Below are 19742 nucleotides of genomic sequence, written 5' to 3'. Positions count from 1 at the left end.
TGTTATTGATAAATCAGTAAATTTTCTTGAATATTAAATGAAATTTAATTTCTCAGGTTTATACGAAAATAAAAATGACTGAAAATCGTGAAAATTCAACTGAATGTAATGCCTAAATTTCCCGATAGGTGTGAAAATCCAAATTCACCATAAAAAACTTAATTTTATTGAATTTCCAAGATGACTCAGGACTTCCATGAGCAATTTAGTCTGAAATTGAATTCAATTTCCGAATTTTGAAAACTCAAATGCATCTGTTACTTAAATTTCAAAAAATTTCCACCAGTGTACGCACAAGTTTCCCGGTCACAGAGCCATGAGTTATATTATTCCACTGACAGTCTGGAAAATACTCGTTTTTCCGGGTTTCAGATTGGAGGACTCTTTCCTAGAGTTGTGCACGGAGTTTCGAGGTGAAACGCATAAATTTTCGGCCGGCGGTTAATCGCCGAGAAGGTGAGCTCAGGGATTCTCCGGAAAATCCATTTTACGATCTCACGCGCATGCGAGATTTTCCGAGAATACATGAGTTTTCCTCCGGTTTTAGTTTGCAATCGTGAAAATGTCGGAGCTTCTGTTTTTGTTGCCAGCCAGTCTGTTTTCTTTTCCTCCCCTGGTTCATCGAAATTTCCTTTTCTTTGTAGCTAAAAAGGTTCACGACGTGCTGCAGAGGTTGTTGCCTGCGCCAAATAAGCACAAAGGAATGCAGACAGTACAGACTAGCAAGAACTAGTGCAGTCCCGTTTTTTCTCGCTCCATTAGTTCGCAGGCGTTGATGTTTGCAAAAGAAAATTTCCCCAGTTGGCGTGGATCAAACGCTGAAACAATTGACTCATCACCCCAATCTAACTCGCATTCCCCTCAGTATAACGTTGGGACTCTGTTGCACTCGTTTTACATTTTCCCCGAATGTGAAACGAAAATGTGAGACTCGATATTCCACCGAGAATTTCCTGCTTCTCATGGTGGCTTATTACGGCCCACAATGCATTTGTAATGTATTATGGAATCGACTCTGTTTGAACTGAACCATCGGGTTTTATCACTCTGACGAGATAACATTCTGTATCTCCTCACTAGAAAATTTGACACATGTTTCACGACGTCGGGGGCGTCCAAAGGGAAATCCCATGATACAGATAGGATTAGTCGCTCGGCGCCTCCTCATTGTTTTATCTAGAATTCCTTGTTATTCCTGTATTTTTTACTCGACTGGAGCGTCTCAAATCAACTGATTGTGTACATTACAGTAATATCGTTGAGCCCTTTCTTAACTGTCATTAAACACACGTGCATTAATCCCCCTATTTAATTCGTCCCGAAATTTTAACATTTCGATATTTTATTTTATCCAGAATTTAAAGTAGCTCTATCCTTCGGCCGGGCTACGCTGTACTTTCGGATATTTTCAGTTTAAAAATTTGTCAACTAAATTGCGTGGAAAAAATTTGAAAAAATTCATACCCAGTCAGTATTATCCAAATTAAAATTCGTCAAATATTGATATTTTTTCAAACATTTCCCTCTTATAAATAAATAGTAAAACTTGTTTGCAAAAGGGTGGATTATTTTTTATGAGGTGTCAAAAAAATTCTTGATTTTTTCTCATCTAATGAAAAAAAATTCAGATTTTAATCTTTGATTACAATGGAAATATTGATTTTCACATAAAACACTGAGTTAAATCCTGATTTTTAAACATTTCTTTGAAAAACCAAAACGATAATTAAATTGAGAAAAAAATTAGAATTCCGAATCTAATCGAGATTTCTGCAATTTTTTTGCAGTCTTCAATAATCTTTGAATTTACCGTAAGGGTAGAGCTATTTTAATGTTATCCCTGTATTTTTTACTCAACTGGAGCGTCACAAATCAAATAATTGTATGCATTACAGTAATATCATTGAGCCCCTTCTTAACTGTCATCAAACACGCATTAAATCCCCCTATTAAATCCCTCCCAAAATTTCACCATTTCGACATGTTATTTTGCCCAGAATTTGTTATCCCTGTATTTTTAACTCAACTTACATATCGCAAATCAACCGATTGTATACATTACAGTAATATCATTGAGCCCCCTCTCAACTGTCATCAAACACACGTGTATTAATCCCTCGCTTTTAATTGTGACGAAATGTTATCGTCGGTGACGTGCAATCAAGAACACCCAATAGCTGAAAAAAAAATGAGGATAAGCGTCAGAGCAGCGGAGGCTGGAGGACTCAGTGTCCTTTTCTCCACAAATGACTGAACAAAGTCACTTACTACGCAGGCTATCGGAGTATTTACACTAGTAGAAGAGGACTGTGACGTACAATGCAAAATTGCACCTTTGTGGCGCCTCGAGAGCCTGTGCACACATGCTCCGTCTCCCTCTGACCGACGTGCAACGACACTCCAACGTCTGGACGTCCCTCTCCTCCTCTAGCCGTGTGTTCAACCCCACCCGCGGCGCGCGTTTATAAAACCCCAATGCCCCGCGAACACTCGCTCAGTGTGATTTCGCTCACCTCCGTGGCATTTAGAGGTTCCCACAATCCTTCAGCCACCAAAACAGTCGATATATTTGTAAAAACAAAACGTGCGCCAGTGATTTTTGGGAGAGACAGTTTTGAAAAATTTATTCAAGTGCGGGAGAGCATCTTGCGGATCTATTCAGGATTAATCTGAGTAAGTTCATTGTGCGCAATGTTGACGTGCATTTTCATTCTTTCACTCGACGAAATGCTGAGCCTTGAATGTCGTGCCGAGGATAAGGCGCTTTCACTGACCCTTTTTCACTCGTTAGCATCGCAGTCACTTCGTGATACGAGAAAGTGCCAATAGGATGGTTTACGGTTCTGCAGAGATATCGGCGAATTATTTCGTTTAGAAGGAAAGGTGCCGTTGGGGGACACCCGTTCATCTAAGTGAGCATTCATCGTATAATACGAGATGTCTCAAGGAGGTTTAAATGCGTTAATAGCAGCCCAGGGAAAGAAAAGAAAAACCTTTATATTATCGGGGCATTGTGGGGTTCATATCAGCCGCGTCTCCGTCTCCGTCGCGACGATTATGCCTTACCATGCACTCTCGAATTTAATTTTAATACCTTGATAAATTTAATGTTTTTCTTTTCATTATTTCGATTATCTGTTTGAAAATAAATCGAAATTTCGTGAAATTAATGTGGTGCACTCGGTGCAGTTGGTACTTGCGTGGGAATCAATACTGTAACAGCGCGCTGGGTATCGGCGAAACGGGTTACAGGCAACGGTGTTCGGGTGGGTTCGGGGCAGCCTCAAGTCGATAGAATGCGGACTAAATGCACGCGCCTCAGTCCCTTTTTAGTTGTTGAAACACCAGAAATGGAGGAAATCGATGGAGCGAATTAGTTTTTTATGCTAGTCCTGTGCTTGGGATTATTTATGTTGATTCACGGTAGATGTAAAAAGTATTCAACTTATATCTGGTTGTTTGATACTCGCTATCTGGAATGATTGACAATTACCAAGTTAAATCATGATTGCGGACGCTTGGATCGTGAATAATGATTTCAACGAGGTCACTTGTGTCCTCACGACTAGATAGGCATGACTCTCAGCAAGTTCCGTTACATTTATCATTCAGTTCTCTGGTAGATTATTATTTCAGACACGTCTGGGGATAGTTAATGAAGTTGACGTAGCTGGGTGTCGTTTATTCGTGAAAAAATTTAATTACTCGGCGTTATTCTCTCGATTTACCCATTACTTTATCGGTGGATTATGCAACAGAAGACCCTGCAGAGGGAGATTGAACGCGATAAATCGTACGTTCTATCTTATATAAATGCCCCGCAATCTCGACACGATTTTTGCATCTGCATTGCATCGATTATTCCTCAAGTATCAGGACTCTTGGAGTGGCGTCCCTCGAATCACGTGGATAATTACGAAATGTAAACACGAGATCGATTATTTGATAGTGAGTAATTGCAAACGGCAATATTAAACGGAAGAACGCACGGAAAAATTTATATTTTGAAAAATATGTAAAACGATACCTTAAATTGGCCCAAGTTATTTAAAAAACATGTATAAAATATATGTTTTATGTATTTCTTATACGGGAGAGGGGGTAAAACGGCCCCTTTTGACTTTTTTTGTGATACTCATAACTTAACATAAACAAATTCATTAATTGAGATCAGTCTAGGCTCATTCTAAAGGGGAAGAAGTGTAATTTCCATAGAAAAAAAATTATTCCATTTTGTTTAAAATTGAATGAGTTGTTAACATTTTTGAAAAAATCAAAAGGGGCCGTTTTACCCCACTCTCCCCTATATTTTCTTAATAAATTTGGAAAATATACGGAATTGGCACATATTATATATTTTTTGGGAAGAACCTGGGGCGCAGAGAGACTTGTTGACCTCATTCTGACGGCAGTTCGGGTCATCCAGGTCACCATTGCCAATGCACTTTGCTAATTTATTTATTTATTCATTTCGCGTTTATGTTTCTTACGCTTTTCCTATTTACATCAGTCGTCGTTAGCGTTTCATCTCATTTTTATCGGAGGGTAATGACGAGTGGGGTGACTCCTCCAGTTTTTCAGCGCGAGAAATTTATCCTGAAGCTATTTTAGATGGGCCCAAACGTAAATTAATAGATAGAAAAGCAGTCTGAACGATATGGTCACGTGTAGAACTGGGTGATGAGTCGTAGGAAGATTGCCAGAGCTCGAGACACTGTCGCGACGTCTAATTTCATCCCTCTAATCCTATGAGTACACTCGGTTGTAGAGATTATCCGGTTTTTGGGATTCAACTATTAATATTCTCGCAAGGTTCCCACGTGAACGCTCGAACTTTGTCATTTATCCGGGATAGTTCGTGCCAAGAGCGTTCTCACCTCTTCTATTTTTTAACAGTTCAATCCGCTGAGTGGAAGAATCGATATTGACTAGGGTGTGACGTAGCCCGAAACGTCATCAGCCCTTGATATATTCAGCTCTAGGCTCTTCGGAGACGTCACTGTTGCGAGGTGGTATTATCGCGGATTTTTAAAATCCGGAACTTTAAAGTTCCTTCGGAAAATATCTTGCGCTGAGAAAAATAATGATTGTCAAGAAATTTTGGACTTGTTCTGAAGGCCAGGTCAATTTTTTGATAACAAGAAAATGATTTCTGAAATCAAGTGAAATTGAATTAATTCATGTACTAGTTTTTTAGCCTCGATTCTATAATATTTTATCTTGATGTGAACCAATTCAGTAGCGAAGTGGTAAAAGGAGATGAGTGCATTAAAAAACACCATAAATTTTTTTGCCTGAATGGCAATGAAATATTAATTTTCAAATGGTAATAATACATAAATGTTTACATAAATTTTTGTTTTCATACGAAAGATGTCCAAACGCTCCCGAGAAAAACGCAGAGAAATGTCGCAATTCCATACGAAATGTTTCTATACTTGTGGCAGTGGGTCATATAGGATCAAAACGATAGAAATCGTATAGAAATAATTTGTATAAAAAATTTCTATTAAAGAACTCTTGTCTTCTCAGTGCACCTCTGCGTTTCGCTCGGACCTAAAGAACATTTAGCTCTCAAGACAACTCGATCGCTAATTAATTTCTGAAGGTCACTGACTACCTCAAAAAGGTCAGAATTTCATAATTAATTGACGGTACAGTTGATGGCTCTTGAGTTGATACATAATTGAACGAAGCAGTGAACCGCAACTTACGGCGTCTTTCTATCACTTGCTAGGCGACACATTCACAGCCCCCGGCGAATCAGGTCGAGCTGGGCCACTTATTTTTATCCACCGGTGCATTTGTAATTATAATTAAACTTGAGTTTATTATGGTCGATTGAGACGACACAATTATCGATTTCCAACACATTAATATCTCTCTCCTTCGTTTGAATATATTTTGAGGAGCGTCCGTGGGACTAAATTTCCTCTTGCATAAATCATTGCGACTAATGGTCTTGTGTTGCGCAACAATTTTCGGCATTCGACATTTCCTGAAATATTTATTTCCAGTTGTGAGCGCTTCATCGATCGACATTCAGTCCCCTCGATTGTTCCACACCGCTGCATCCCAAGGCTTACCTTAATGTCGTTCATTGTTTTTTATTTCCTCATATCTCGTTCCCTATCGAATGAAAAGTTTGCGTGATCTTATGCAAATGAGAGGCAGAAAAAATGAAATACTCTCGATTCCACTCAGCCTTGTCACGATCCTCCCTCCGGCGGTTTCGAAGGGCACGTGGCTGAGTTTATCGTGCAAGGGCATCCCTCCGAGTCCTTGTCGCATCCTATTTCTCATCTTCAGAGAGACGTTGGACATGTACGATGCAGTTTTTAAACGTCAGGGCTCTCGGCATTGCGCAAGTAATGAGGAGCTGAAAAAAAGAGAGATACAGGTCTATTTGGTGGAAGGTGTGGATCGTCACTTTCTTTTCACAGAAAGCGAAAGTGGAAGGCGATTGGCAAGGTCGAAGTGGATAGAGATATCATCGGAATTGCATGGATTGCCTTGGGAAAATAAAAATAATTGGGTGTGAGTGTGGAGTTTAATTATAAATGGTCTTCTATTCTTGTGTTTCAGTTGGAGTGTCGAACCAAGTCGGTAGCATGTCTGTGACATCAGTTCAAACCAACACCGAGAGCCTCTCTCGTCACGGGTAAGATATTTGTTTATTTAACGCGGCAGTTAAACGGTTCGTTTTTGAATTAATTTTTTTTCCAATTCGAAGCGAATTTTTTGGGGCTTTTTTTTTATTTGGGCATTCAAATCTGTTGGTTTATTCTGCTTTAAAAGAATTTCATCGTATTCAATTTAATACAGTGTCATAGAGCACATTCTTCGTTTTTAGATAATTTACTTGAGTCTTAAGGATGTTTAGCCATGTCGGTAAATTGTCGGTTAATTTTTCATTTTTAATGATTAAGGAAAATTCTGTAAGGTTTTCGGCTGACAGCAGAACATATAAAACTAATTTTTCTGACGTTAAAAAAATTAATTGCAGTAGTCTCGGCAAAAATGAATAAACTAATTTTTCAACTAAATTGCATGGAAAAAATTTGAAAAAATTCATACCCAGTCAGTATTATCTAAATTAAATTTCGTAAAATATTGATATTTTTTCAAACATTTCCCTCTTATAAATAAATAATAAAACTTGTTTGCAAAACGGTGGATTATTTTTTATGAGGTGTCAAAAAAAAATTCTTGATTTTTTCACATCTAATGAAAAAAATTCAGATTTTAATCTTTGATTACAATGGAAATGTTGATTTTCACATGAGACACTGGCTTAAATCCTGATTTTTAAACATTTCTTCTTTGGAAAACCAAAACGATAATTAAATTGAGAAAAAAATTAGAATAAAGAGGTGTCTATAATTTGCAGTGTCGTTCTATTTTTTGTGGCTTTAAAATGCAATTCTTTCATTCATCAGAATCACACGAATCGGTGGATCTTATTATAGTCTCAAATGTTCCATAATAAACCTCAGAAATGCATCTCACATCGACAGCTCACGTCTGTCATCTATATATAAATCCACTAAACGCGGAAATTCATTCTCCACGTGTTACAGCACGCTCGTGCGTCATCCACTCGTATGATTTTTTTTCTCCCTCTCATGCCCGGGATTCACAGATCGGCGAAATGCGACAGCTTTCAAGCCCTCGTTCAATGCAGTCGATAGATGCGCATTAGTGCTGGGAAATTGACGGATGAGGAAAGTAAATTGTGAAAAAAATTGCGTGTGAGGGAAAAAAACTGATACCTGTTCATGCATATTCCTGAACTGTCCTTATCCCTATTGAATTCGATAAATTATCGCGTTAATTACTGGGGATATCACGTGGGAGCGTATGGACACTGGTACCTCAAGCACTCGTTGCGCGTTTCCACATTATCATAGAGCACGAGTCAAAGGCATGATCGTGCCCGCTTCAGGTTCAAGAATGAAATTATAATTCGTTATCATTTCTGAGTTGCCTGCACGCCGAGTATTGGGAGAGCTGCGGTTCACGCGATTCAATATTACGGATTCGCGGTAGTGTTACGTAAGACGATGCTATTCATCGATTTTTTTTTCGTAATGAGTTGGAGAACGAAGATCGGCTTAGGCGCGATTGTCAACTCAACGCTGCGCGTTTCGTTTTTTACCCTGAAGAAATAGCTTGATAGATTCATTTCTTACACTCAGTCAATTTAGAATTCATATAAAAAATTATCACATAACTAAGTCATTTCTTCGCGTTACCTCGAGGACTTCACTGAAGTCTATTGAAAGTTCGGAAAAAAAGGAATTCTTCTTGATGACCTAACGTATCTTCTTTCATTCTTAATTATTTTTTAATGATCATCGCTTCACAATGAAACTTATCAGTTGTATTTACTCAAATTATTCCACACAGAGAAAACAAGTATTTTTTGAGAAGTATTTCTTTACTTGTATCAAGAAATTCGTGGCACTAAAATATTTTAGAATCGAGGCTAACAAACTATTAAATGAATTAATTCAATTTGACTTGATTTGAGAAATCGCTTTATTCATCAAGAAATGTCCTCGTATTTAGGACAAGTACAAAATTACTTGAACGAATGTTTTTTTTCTTAGCGCAAGATATTTTACTCTTGACAATTTTCAAGTCAGAAGTTTCTTGACGTAAGTAAATACGTATTCCTCAAAAACATTTATTTTGTCAGTGTATTATTCGTGAACATGTTCCGAATGATGTCGTATTATTCGTGAACATGTTCCGAATGATGTCGTAACAATGTCAATATTTCAATTATTTCTTTCTTATCTATTCTTTAATGATCATCGCTTCACATTGAAACTTATCGATTGTATTTACTCAAATTATTTTGGTTGTCCCGAATGATGTCGTAACAATTTCAATAATTGTGTGTTCAGGAGCAACATTTCTCTATCGCACCACAGTCTGACCGGAAGTGTGGACGATGGACTCCAAGATTCTCATCGCCAGTACCAGGACACTATTCTGACGATTGAGGAGCTTCGGGCTCAATTGAACTCCTGCTTTACGTAAGCCCCTTGTATTTACCCAAAACAATTATCCAGATATTTGTAATGAGATTGAGACGACTGGAATGCCCTGCTTGTGGCTGTCGCAATTCGAAGCGTAGTAATTGCGCAACACAAAATAACTCGGCTGGCATTCCATTGTCAATGAAATCCGGTACGATCCGGAGTAAGGTAATTTCGTGGCGGCTCTTTCTCGAAGTTTATCGGGAGGAAAATAGCGGCAGTAAAAAACGGGGAAACATTGACAATTCAACTTTGACGTAAACAATCGATGGCAAGTTTTTGTTATTAATTATTCTGAATGTCTTTGCAGATGCGGTGTTTCGTGGAGTGAGGAGCACGTGTCTCTTGATTGCAGTGAATGCGGTGGCTATTCACTCCAGCGACCGTGCCCGCTGTGCGATGGGCGGTGTCATGCCTCCTGGAAACGTAATCTCACCATGGTAAGAGCATGATTATGACGGCAATAATAATAAATGTTTATAAAACTGGCATTCAACGGATCGCAGCAATGAGTAAGGAATTTCAGGGGGAATCAATTCAGAGAAAAATGGCTTAATGATTCAGTCAGACGGGAGTTGAATAGGCAACTTGCATGAAGCCCAATTCTTTCTGATTTCCCTATTCGCAGATTCCTCGTAACATATGGATAGCTAAACGGCGGAAATTATGGAGAAATATAAAATATCTCGAAACTGGCTGATCGCTAATCCTCAATTCTGATTGGTTAATGAGTCGCGTGAAACAGTCGCTGGAAAAAAAATCCCCGGTATTTTCAAATTCTTCAAATGCCAAAAATTTTTTCTGCGTCATATTTATCATTTTTTCATGTGCGAAGTTTAGTTTTATATCAAAATATATTTAAATTGCCTAATTGTTGATCATGAGAAAAAAACAGTATTTCTAAATTTTTTCAACTCAAATTATTCTTCACTTCCCAAATTTTTATTTTTTCATATTTATCACACTCAAAAATGATCAATTCTTGGTTCTCAGATTTTCATACATAAATTCTAAACTCTACAAAATTCATGAAAATTCTTCGGTTTCCCAAATAATTCGAGAAATTTTTTCAGTTCTCTAGGAAATCAATTCATAACCCTCCCCTCATTTTTCAACAATTACAGAATTCAATCAGATTGTTTTGAAATCTAAAAAAAAAATAATTAATCGAAGATTAAAAATTATTCATTGATGTTTCACTCTTCATTCTCTTAATTCTCTTCAAGTCATTATCAATATTTATAAAACATCTATGAGTGAGTGAAGTTCAATAAATTCGATTTCTTCGCTTCCAATTTTCTTAGAAAGTGTCCACATTGTCCCACTCATATCTAGTGAATTATTACCAGAAATGATACGAGTAGTTGCGAGGACAATGATAATAAAAGTAAATAAAACTGAAATTAAAAACGCATCGTATCAATAAATACGGAGGTCGCATGGTAACGCGCGTTCCCTGATAAGTTCAAGGGTTTGCGATGAAGAGAGAGGCGAGAAATGGCCGTTGTCCCATCAACTGGCTATTAGATACGTATAAAAATCGATAAGGACGTAGTAACAATGCAGTAACGTAAAAAGACCTCAATGACATGACACACTATTCTCATTGTGGTTTATGGACGTTTTATTGCTTCTGCTCTGTATGCAATCTTCTTATAAAACATTTCAAAATTAGCACGGAAGACGCTCGTAACAGCGTCCCCGAAGGATAGCTTTTTTCGTCTGTCACCTGACATTGAATTGCAAATGAACGATTAATATCGACAATGTTTTTTCTATCTCGCTCCAACTGCTCTGACAAGGGACTTATTTTTTGTTTTACAGTCCCATGCGAGTGGCAAAGCCCGATGGATCGGCGAGTGCGGCCTGAGTTGTGGTCCCTCACTCGACGAGAGTTTGGTACCAGCGCTTGAGAAATTACGCGCCACATCGTGAACTGGTGGTGGTCAACGGCGGCGTCTCGATGAGCTTAGACACGCTGAAGAAATGCACAAGACTTAAAAGCAGAAAACCATCGCCATTCATTATCGTGTCACAATTTCATTGACATTTAAAATTAAAACCCATTGGTATATGTGCGACTTTAAGAATGAATGCTGTACGCGGTTATTATATAACCAACGAGGTTTGAGAACTTCCTTTCATTCTCATTTAATTGATATGGTGGAAAATTAGGGGGAAATAACACGCCGGTTGCGCATGTAAAATCTAATGTGTGATTGTGTGTAGATAGGCACATCAGAATGACTTGTAGATCTGCATGTGAAAACACATGAGAAAATTCACCAACGAGTGCGCAATGGGTATAGGAAAATTGTAAATTTTTAACTCATAAATTCAGTGTTCGAATGCCATCCGACGAAATATTGACATCACGAGGAATGCAAATGTCTTAGAAATTATCATCCACACGTGCTACATTCATGACTAGAGATGACGTACTTCATTGTAAAGTAAATCCTAGATGTGTCACGTTCTTCAACATTTGTGTATGAGCTGTTTTGAGTGAATCAGTGAAGAGAAAATCATGTGAATGCTGGGATCATTAGGAGATTCAATGGGATAACTCATTGAAGCACTCTCGTTTCGAGAGAATTCACACACTTTACGAGTTGTGAAAATGAATACTCGTTATGAAAGACTTGGTATTTGAATAAAAATCTTAGCCAATTCTAGTTTAATTATTATTGTCAAAATTTTATGATGACGATTCAATATACTTTTGACTGACTGGAATTAGACTAACGAATTATTTCGAAATACTTGTGAAAAAGCTCACCTCGTCGAGTAATGTATGTTTTTGTATGCCAGGAATTTGAGATATTTTTTAAGAATTTCTCAATCGTAATCACGAAAATTTATCCTCATCTAAGTTAATGTATCACTAATCAGTAAGTTTATTTTTTTTTCTAAAGTATTAAAACTGAAATTGTGAGGTTTTAATTATTAGTGTGCTTCGGGAAACACTGACCTTTCGTTGTAATTTCTATTTAATTATCCAAACATTTTTGTAAAATTACTATTTATGATTTATTAAACGATAAACGATAAACTACAGTATGAGATTATTCCATCACTATCATTTATCTTTCGAATCGATTGTTCTTTCCTTTTCTAAACAATAGAATCAGCGAATACTGATAGCTTGTAGCATCGTCAATTATATTAAATTCCTTGCATTATCAAAATTCAAAAAAATGGTGAATCATCACAGCGATGAGGCAGTATATTCTTACGCATGTAATGACACTGGAAGTTCCTGGAAATGATTACAACAATAAAGTCTGACTATAAAAGCTGTATCAATGTCATTTATTGACAACCAACTCGTTTACAATATTTACACTTACAGACGTTGGATCACTCTTGCCATTTCCTCAATCATTTGGCGAGTGAATGACAATCCAACATCTCTGATCGATTTTCAAAGTAATATCAGTCAGCTCCAACTTGTGCTCAATATTCATTTCAATCCACGATTCAGGGCCCGAAAAAACACTCTCAGTCGTATTAATAACAATTCAGACAACGCAGTAGCACTATCATCTCCATAAATATCTCGAGACTGAAATTATGAAACCTCAAAAGTTTCTATTTATACTATTAAAATTTCTCCTCATTCCTCGTCTGAATCTGAATAACTTAATGGTCTTAGCTACGTTGTTGTGGTAAGTACAAACAAGAGACAGAGAACCCCCCAATACTCTTACGAATACTAAGAAATATTTTATGAGATCGTTAGCATGACTAATCTCAGCATCAGTTGTCTCACACAATGCATCAAGTATATTCGCCAACATGAGAAAAAAAACACCAGGATAACTGACAACAAACAGCTTCGATAAAAGAGACTGACTATTTCTTCATGAGCAAAGAAAAATGTGCTTTGATGTGAGAGTGGGGACCATACTTTTGGTATTTTACAGCTCGATCACCCCGAGGAAGGAGAAACCAGTTGTTTTTCGTTCTATCTACAGTGAAAATTGTGAAAATAAAGCTTGCCAGACTATTTTCATTTCTTAATACGAACGAATCGCCGGGGGAACCGTCGCACACTCCTGAGCATCCAGCGTATGATCTATCACCGGTCTGTAGTTGATCGTCACTTTTTCGTTGTCCATCGTCGTCAGCGTGTGCTTCCTCCAGTGCTGATCCACGGGTTTAGGCTGTTGATCAGCAATTGGCTTGCTGTAATCAAACTCATCAACTCTGTTCTTAAAGTCCTCCCTGGCGTGGGCCCCACGACTCTCCTTCCTGTTCTCAGCAGCGAATATCGTCTGCATGGCATTGAGCATCAAGTTCTGCAGCTCGAGAGTCTCAATGAGATCCGAGTTCCACACGAGGGATCGATCGGTGACTTTAATGTCACTCTGCTTCTTGAAGAGATCCGACATTTTGCGACAGCCCTCCTGGAGGGTCGCCTCCTCCCGGAACACAGCCGCATGTGTCTGCATGGTCTTCTGCATATTCAGTCTTAACTCGGCCGTGGAAATGGAGCCATTTGCATGCCTCACTTTATCCAAATTCGCCACAGAGGCTTCACCCGCGTGAGTGCTGAGGCTTCCAATTTTCTCCCCTGGCTTGTTCTCCGCAGCGATCGTCTTGGCACACGCCCGCCCGAACACCACGAGATCCAGGAGGGAATTGGCGCCGAGTCGGTTGGCGCCGTGGACCGATGCACTGGCAGCCTCGCCGCAGGCGTAGAGACCCCTGACGACCGAGTCCTCTCCATTTTTCGTGGTCAGCACCTGCCCCTTGTAGTTCGTTGGCACTCCCCCCATGTTGTAGTGCACAGTGGGCAGCACTGGGATGGGCTCTCTGGTGACGTCGACTCCAGCGAAGATCATAGCAGTCTCCGAGATGCCGGGGAGTCGAGCTGCCAGCTGCTCCGGGGGCAGGTGATGGAGCTGGAGGTAAATGTGATCTTTCTCGGGGCCCACCCCTCGACCCTCTCGGATTTCAATGGTCATGGACCTCGACACGACGTCTCGAGAGGCGAGGTCTTTGGCCACTGGGGCGTAGCGCTCCATGAAACGCTCGCCCTCGCTGTTCACGAGGTAGCCGCCCTCTCCTCGGCTGCCCTCCGTGATCAGGCAGCCTGCCCCGTAGATCCCCGTTGGGTGGAACTGAATGAACTCCAGGTCCTGGTTCGGCAATCCTGCTCGTGTCACCATCGCCGTACCGTCGCCCGTGCAGGTGTGCGCGGAGGTGCAGGAGAAGTAGGCGCGACCGTAGCCACCTGTCGCCAGGACCGTGTTCTTGGCCTTGAATCGGTGGATCGAGCCGTCCTCCAGGCACAGCGCTATCACTCCGCGACACTCGCCCTCTTCCATCAGGAGGTCCAGCGCGAAGTACTCGACGAAGTAGTTGCAGTCGTAGCTCAGGGACTGGCCGTACAGGGTGTGCAGGAGGGAGTGGCCTGTCCTGTCTGCCACGCAGCAGCATCTGTGGGCCTGACCCCCTTTGCCGAATTTCAGGGATTGGCCGCCGAACGCTCGTTGGTAAATTTTACCTGGAATTTAGCAGCTTTTGTAGATCGAAACTGGGGGGATGGGGACCTTTCATGCACTCGGGAGGATTCAATTTCAGGAGTTTCAGGGATGGCCAGCAGGCTTTTCATTCTTCAATGTCAAAGGAATTTACGACTTACGGATGTTCTACACTCTTTCTGCCAAAATTCACGTTCTTTTAATTTTTCTGGCAAACTTATGATGGAATTGACGTGAAAAATATAACGTTTTTGCGTTTTGTCATTATTTAATGACTGACGAAATTTTAAGGTGGTGCGAACATTTTCCTGCGTTTTCTCTAAACTTTTAAAAAGAATCACAAAACTGTAGAAAAAACGCATGAAAATTATCGCACCACTACGCAACTTCGTGAGCCATTAAAGAATGACAAACCACAAAATCGTTATATTTTTTCACGTCACTCCCATCGATAATTTGCCAGAAAAATGAAAACAACGTCAATTTTGGATAAAAGGGTGTCGAACATCCTTACATTGATTGCGGGTTAAATGTAGTAATCAAAAGTTTAAAATAGTCGAATAATTGGTAATCGAAATTTCGAATTGATGATGAATTAAGTATTTAATAGTAGTAGATTAGTATTATTATTATTGCATGGGGCTTAATATATGTCAATTGTAGTGAATAGGGTTATATTAGATTTCTAAAGTTAAAATCAGGTTTCCGAAGAAGTTTCAGAAGTGTATTTTTTTTTTTTAATATATAATACATCCATTGTAACGTTTTTCGATGCCAATCTATTCGGGGTATTGTATTATTAGATTATTTATAAATGATTACGATAATAATAATATATAATAGCGTACTGTATGTATTATCAAAATAAAAATAGCAAAATAGTCATTAAAATAGTATAGTATAGAATATAATATAATACAGTATTATCGCAAGATCTTTAATGTATGCTATCATCATCATTTATAAAAAATCTAATGACACAATACGCTAAATACACAGATTGGCTTGAAAAACGTTACACTGGACTTTTTATTAAAGGGTTGAACTCTAAATTTTCTATTAAGTAAATAATACTAAATTTCTTACAAGGGATTTTCGATTATTCAATTAATCGTCAATGTTCCTAGCTAAATTACTGAATAATTCGGCATTTGAATACTTAAATCGATCATTCCTTCAATAATTAAAATTTAAGAGTGATATTAAGGAATTGATTACTCAATAATTTAATGCTAATTACAATTTATGGATGTGACTATTCCTGGATTTCACTGTGTGCCATTTGAAAATGTACAAAGGAAATTATTTCAAATCAGAAAGTTCGCTAAAGAACCACTGAAAAACCCTAGGTAATTGAGTTTATCGTAAAACCTCATGTGTGTTGCACATAAAGTGCCAATCATCGTGTGTTATTAGTTATTCTGCCCGAACAACATAATGGCCTCGTTAAAGTAAGCCATTCTACAATTCGTTTTGTAATTTATGAAACATCATTTTTTAATTGAAAACTGAAATTAAATCTGTCAGTTTGGCATTCCGACCGAGTCCTTCACGTCGTTCTCGAATATTCGTCGCTAGGCAACGGCTTTACGTATTATTTTCATCGCCATTAACAACTTCGTCACTGAAATTTTAGTACTTTTGAATTGTCGAAGGAGATGTCAAGCGGCTGGACTAATTAGGAAGTGCGTTTTTAAGGGCAATTACTTTCCTCGAGGCTTGAGGGAGAATGGAATCGGCTGATCAAGAGCCATTGGATGATGACACACAGGAGACTACCGAGAGGAAGTCCCCGAGGTCGAGATCAAATTCAAGCTCCAGTGACAATTCGATGAATCCTTCGCCATCAGTATCAAATTCATTTCTGTCAAATTCAACTGTGACTGTCAATAAAACGAACTGGAAGAGTCCAAATGCTTTTCTGAATTACGTTCAAGACTTCCGTCAGGTATTTTCAGCTGCAAAATTTCCTTCATGAATAGATTTCGTAAAATTTTCCTTGCAATCAGAATTTACGCGAGACAAATGAAGTGGTTCAACCCTCCAATGTGATTCGCCTGGCTGGTCAACAATGGCGAGCCTTGCCCGATGATGAGAGAAAATTATACGTTGATGGTGCGTTGGCAATCAAACGGACCAAATCGAAAAATATTTCGGAGAGGAAAAAGAGTCGCAAACGAGCGAGGGCAAGGTCTAAAGTCAGGGAGAGGAAATCGTCGTCTTCACCTCGTAAAAATTTTAAAAAGGTACCCAAATGATTACGCAGAAGTGAGTGGGGCAAAATGGACGCTTTGGAGTGGAATCTTTTTTCAAACATTGAAAAAGAGTCAAAAGGGTCCGTTTTACCCCAGCTCTCCCTGAACGGACATTGCGCAAAACCTGTAATATTAATCTTCAATTTCATGGTCTAATTATTTCAGAAGGCGAAACGGAAGAATTAGAACAGAAATGCGGAAAAATACTGATTGGCTTCAGAAAATTCTGGAAATTGATAGTAAATGCAACTCATCAGGGGATCAAACAAAAAAATATCACAAAATCCAAAGTTAGGGGGGAAAAAACGCGCCTAGATGACAAACAAAACAGTAAATTACGTAAAAATCTGCAATATAAACTTCAATTTGATGATGTAACGTCTTTTAAAGAGCGAGGTAAAAGAATGAAAACAGAATTAAGCAGGAAAAAAACTAATTGGTGTCGGAAAACTCTAGAAATGAAGAGTAGATGCAACAGACTGTTGGTATTATGTGATAATTACCGTCTGAAGTGCGACTGAAAGGCATTCCGCAGTTCTCCAACTCGATGACAGCCTTGGGTGCCTCCCTGGTCATGTAATGAATGGCATCCTGGTCTCCGAGCCAGTCCGAGCCCTTGACCGTGTCGTACATGTGCCACTGCCAGTTGTCCTCCTCCATATTCCCAAGTGCAGCATTTATGCCACCCTGTGCAGCCACAGTGTGCGACCTCGTTGGGAAGAGTTTGGTGATAACAGCTGTTTTGAAGCCCTCGGCAACGAGCCCATAGGCTGCACGCAGCCCAGCACCACCGGCGCCAACGACAACGGCGTCATACGTGTGATCAACCACTGGATATTCCTTTGAAATTCCCGTTGACACACTCGCAAATTTTCCCTCTGGCGTGTAGTGGAACTTGCGATTCGTGACTACGGATATGCCCAATTTATTCTGCAATACAGCATTATCATGCCCTCAAACGTTGATTTTTTCGTATTTTTTTTAATTCGGTAGCGAAGTTAGAAAACGGTTTAAGGATGTATTGCACCCTTTTCGCAAAAATTCACGTTTTTTGAATTGTTCTGGTAAATTATTGATCGGATTGATGTGAAAAAATATACCGTTTTTGCGCTTTATCATTACTTAATGACTCACGAAATTTCATGATCGTGCAATCATTTTCCTGCGTTTTTTCTAAAACTTTTCGGAAATTCACAAAACTTGACAAAAAATGTAAGAAAATGATTGCACTGCCATGAAACTTCGTGAGTCAATCAATAATGATAAAACACAAAAACGGTATATTATTTCGCGTCAATCCGATCAATAATTCGCCAGGAAAATGAAAAAAACCTCCATTTTGACCGAAAGGGTGTAGTACATCCTTAAGTGGACTTATCCCCCAGTTGAGTTTTTGAGAAATATTTCGATTTCTAAGGGAGATAGCGAAATTTTCGTAATCGCATTTGTTGTAGCTCTCAACCGGCTCCACAAAAAAGGTTATAACAAAAATTTTGCCATCTCCTTTAGATTCCGAGATATTAGTTGAAAACTGGCCAATAGTCAAAATCGACCCATAAATTTCTCCTTTTGTCAAATTCCCCAACTGCATTTTTAATTAGTTACTTTTATTTTCGTTTATCTATTCACTTTTCTTATTCTTCTTACGGCATGAAAAATAGAAGTGTTAATTCAGTAGCGAAGCGGTAAACCGAGTTGAGTCGTTTTTTACTATTGGCTAGTTTTTGACGAATATCTCGGAATCTAAAAGAGATAGAAAGATTTTTGTCATGACCTTTTTTGTAGAGCCAATAGAGCGTAATAAAAAAAGTCATGAGAAAAATTTTGCTATCTCTCTTAGATTCCGAGATATTCAGCAAAAACTGGCTAATAGTCAAAATCGACTCAACTCGGTTTACCACTTCACTACTGAATTGCTTTATCTTATCGATAAAAGAAGAAAATTGAGTTTTTCTCTCGCCGAAGAGACCAAAACATTCAGCGCCAATGTTTATCAAAACAGAACTTTCGGTGTTAACGAGTGCATTCATAACTCCAAACGTCGTGCATATCAGCGCTGCAAATCAAATTAATTACGGTCTAGCCTCTGCCCCCAGTCGACCCAGCAGCCTCAAGACCAGGAAAAATGATTGAAACAATTTGCAACCCCAGGAAATTGACGCGATTTGCTGTGCGCAATCGCCGCACGGACTCTCGGCTGTGCAATTAGATGCCGACACACAATGAATTAGATAACAGCATTTAACATGTGACCGATACCGCGGAGACGACTAGTTGTCAGTCAATACAGTCCCGTGATTTTTAAAAATAACATTCGCTGTGGCCGTCTGCATCCGCCTCAAATGCCGAATAAAAATGAAAATAAATAGAGTGGGTGGCTGAACTACCCCCCGAGCCAACCCTTTGGCCGCCCTCCCCCCGCCCTCAAACGCCCCATCCTGATAACCCCAGGACCCCAAGAATTACGTAACGAAAAAACAGAAAAGGCACGCGTTCGCAGGAGTTCCCCCGTGCATTCGCGAATTCGAAAAAATTAATTATGTAATCTGATACGAAAATGATGATAAATTTATAAATAGTTCAAGTCCTACCACAGTTCGACTCGGTTGTCTCGCAAGTAGACACGAGATCTTGAGTATTCCACTCATCCTGGTGCGTTTGGTGTTGTCGTTGGCGGATAACAATCACCACCTCCCCGTGAAATTGGATTTGCCAGCACGGGATTGAACAGACTGGCGGCTCCCCAGCAGACTAACCCTATTTCTCTGATACTTTTTCAATGCTCTCTCGCCGAACAGTTATATCCACGTTTTCTCTCCCGCACTTGGCGCACGGCAGACAAGGTAGCAATGGTTGAGTACCGTTGGGAGAGCGCGATTGGCTGACAGTGCTGCCAATGCGCGAGAGTTTAAGTTTGAATTCGGACGCGGGTCTTGCAACAATTATTGAGG

The 19742-nt window shown here is 39.3% G+C and overlaps 3 protein-coding genes across 4 annotated transcripts in view; 2 read left to right on the top strand and 1 right to left on the bottom strand.

Moving 5' to 3' along the window:
• LOC107035563 (protein pinocchio) overlaps nt 1-12347 on the top strand; it is a 21066-nt gene extending 8719 nt beyond the window's left edge. For both annotated transcript variants that reach the window (XM_015253040.2, XM_015253038.2), the window contains exons 3-6: nt 6586-6661; nt 8913-9044; nt 9358-9487; nt 10872-12347. In XM_015253040.2, coding sequence (XP_015108526.1) covers nt 6586-6661; nt 8913-9044; nt 9358-9487; nt 10872-10982 — 449 coding nt within the window. In that variant the 3' untranslated portion in view covers nt 10983-12347. The remainder of the gene's footprint in view (nt 1-6585; nt 6662-8912; nt 9045-9357; nt 9488-10871) is intronic.
• LOC107035562 (succinate dehydrogenase [ubiquinone] flavoprotein subunit, mitochondrial) lies at nt 12339-19742 on the bottom strand. Its single transcript, XM_015253037.2, has 3 exons — nt 19383-19742; nt 17295-17721; nt 12339-14559 (listed from the first exon to the last, which is right to left on the bottom strand). The coding sequence occupies exons 1-3, from the start codon at nt 19437-19439 to the stop codon at nt 13067-13069; spliced, it is 1977 nt and encodes a 658-aa protein (XP_015108523.1). The 5' UTR covers nt 19440-19742; the 3' UTR covers nt 12339-13066.
• LOC107035564 (high mobility group B protein 7) lies at nt 16089-17309 on the top strand. The gene is made up of 3 exons (XM_015253041.2): nt 16089-16484; nt 16546-16782; nt 16957-17309. Exons 1-3 carry the CDS (start codon nt 16266-16268, stop codon nt 16975-16977), a joined length of 477 nt encoding a protein of 158 aa, XP_015108527.1. The 5' UTR covers nt 16089-16265; the 3' UTR covers nt 16978-17309.

This window comes from Diachasma alloeum, unplaced genomic scaffold (genome assembly GCF_001412515.2).
Source record: "Diachasma alloeum isolate Michigan unplaced genomic scaffold, Dall2.0 Dall_scaffold_00199, whole genome shotgun sequence".
Classification (NCBI taxonomy): Eukaryota; Metazoa; Arthropoda; class Insecta; order Hymenoptera; family Braconidae; genus Diachasma; species Diachasma alloeum.
This window is presented reverse-complemented; position numbering and strand designations above follow the sequence as displayed.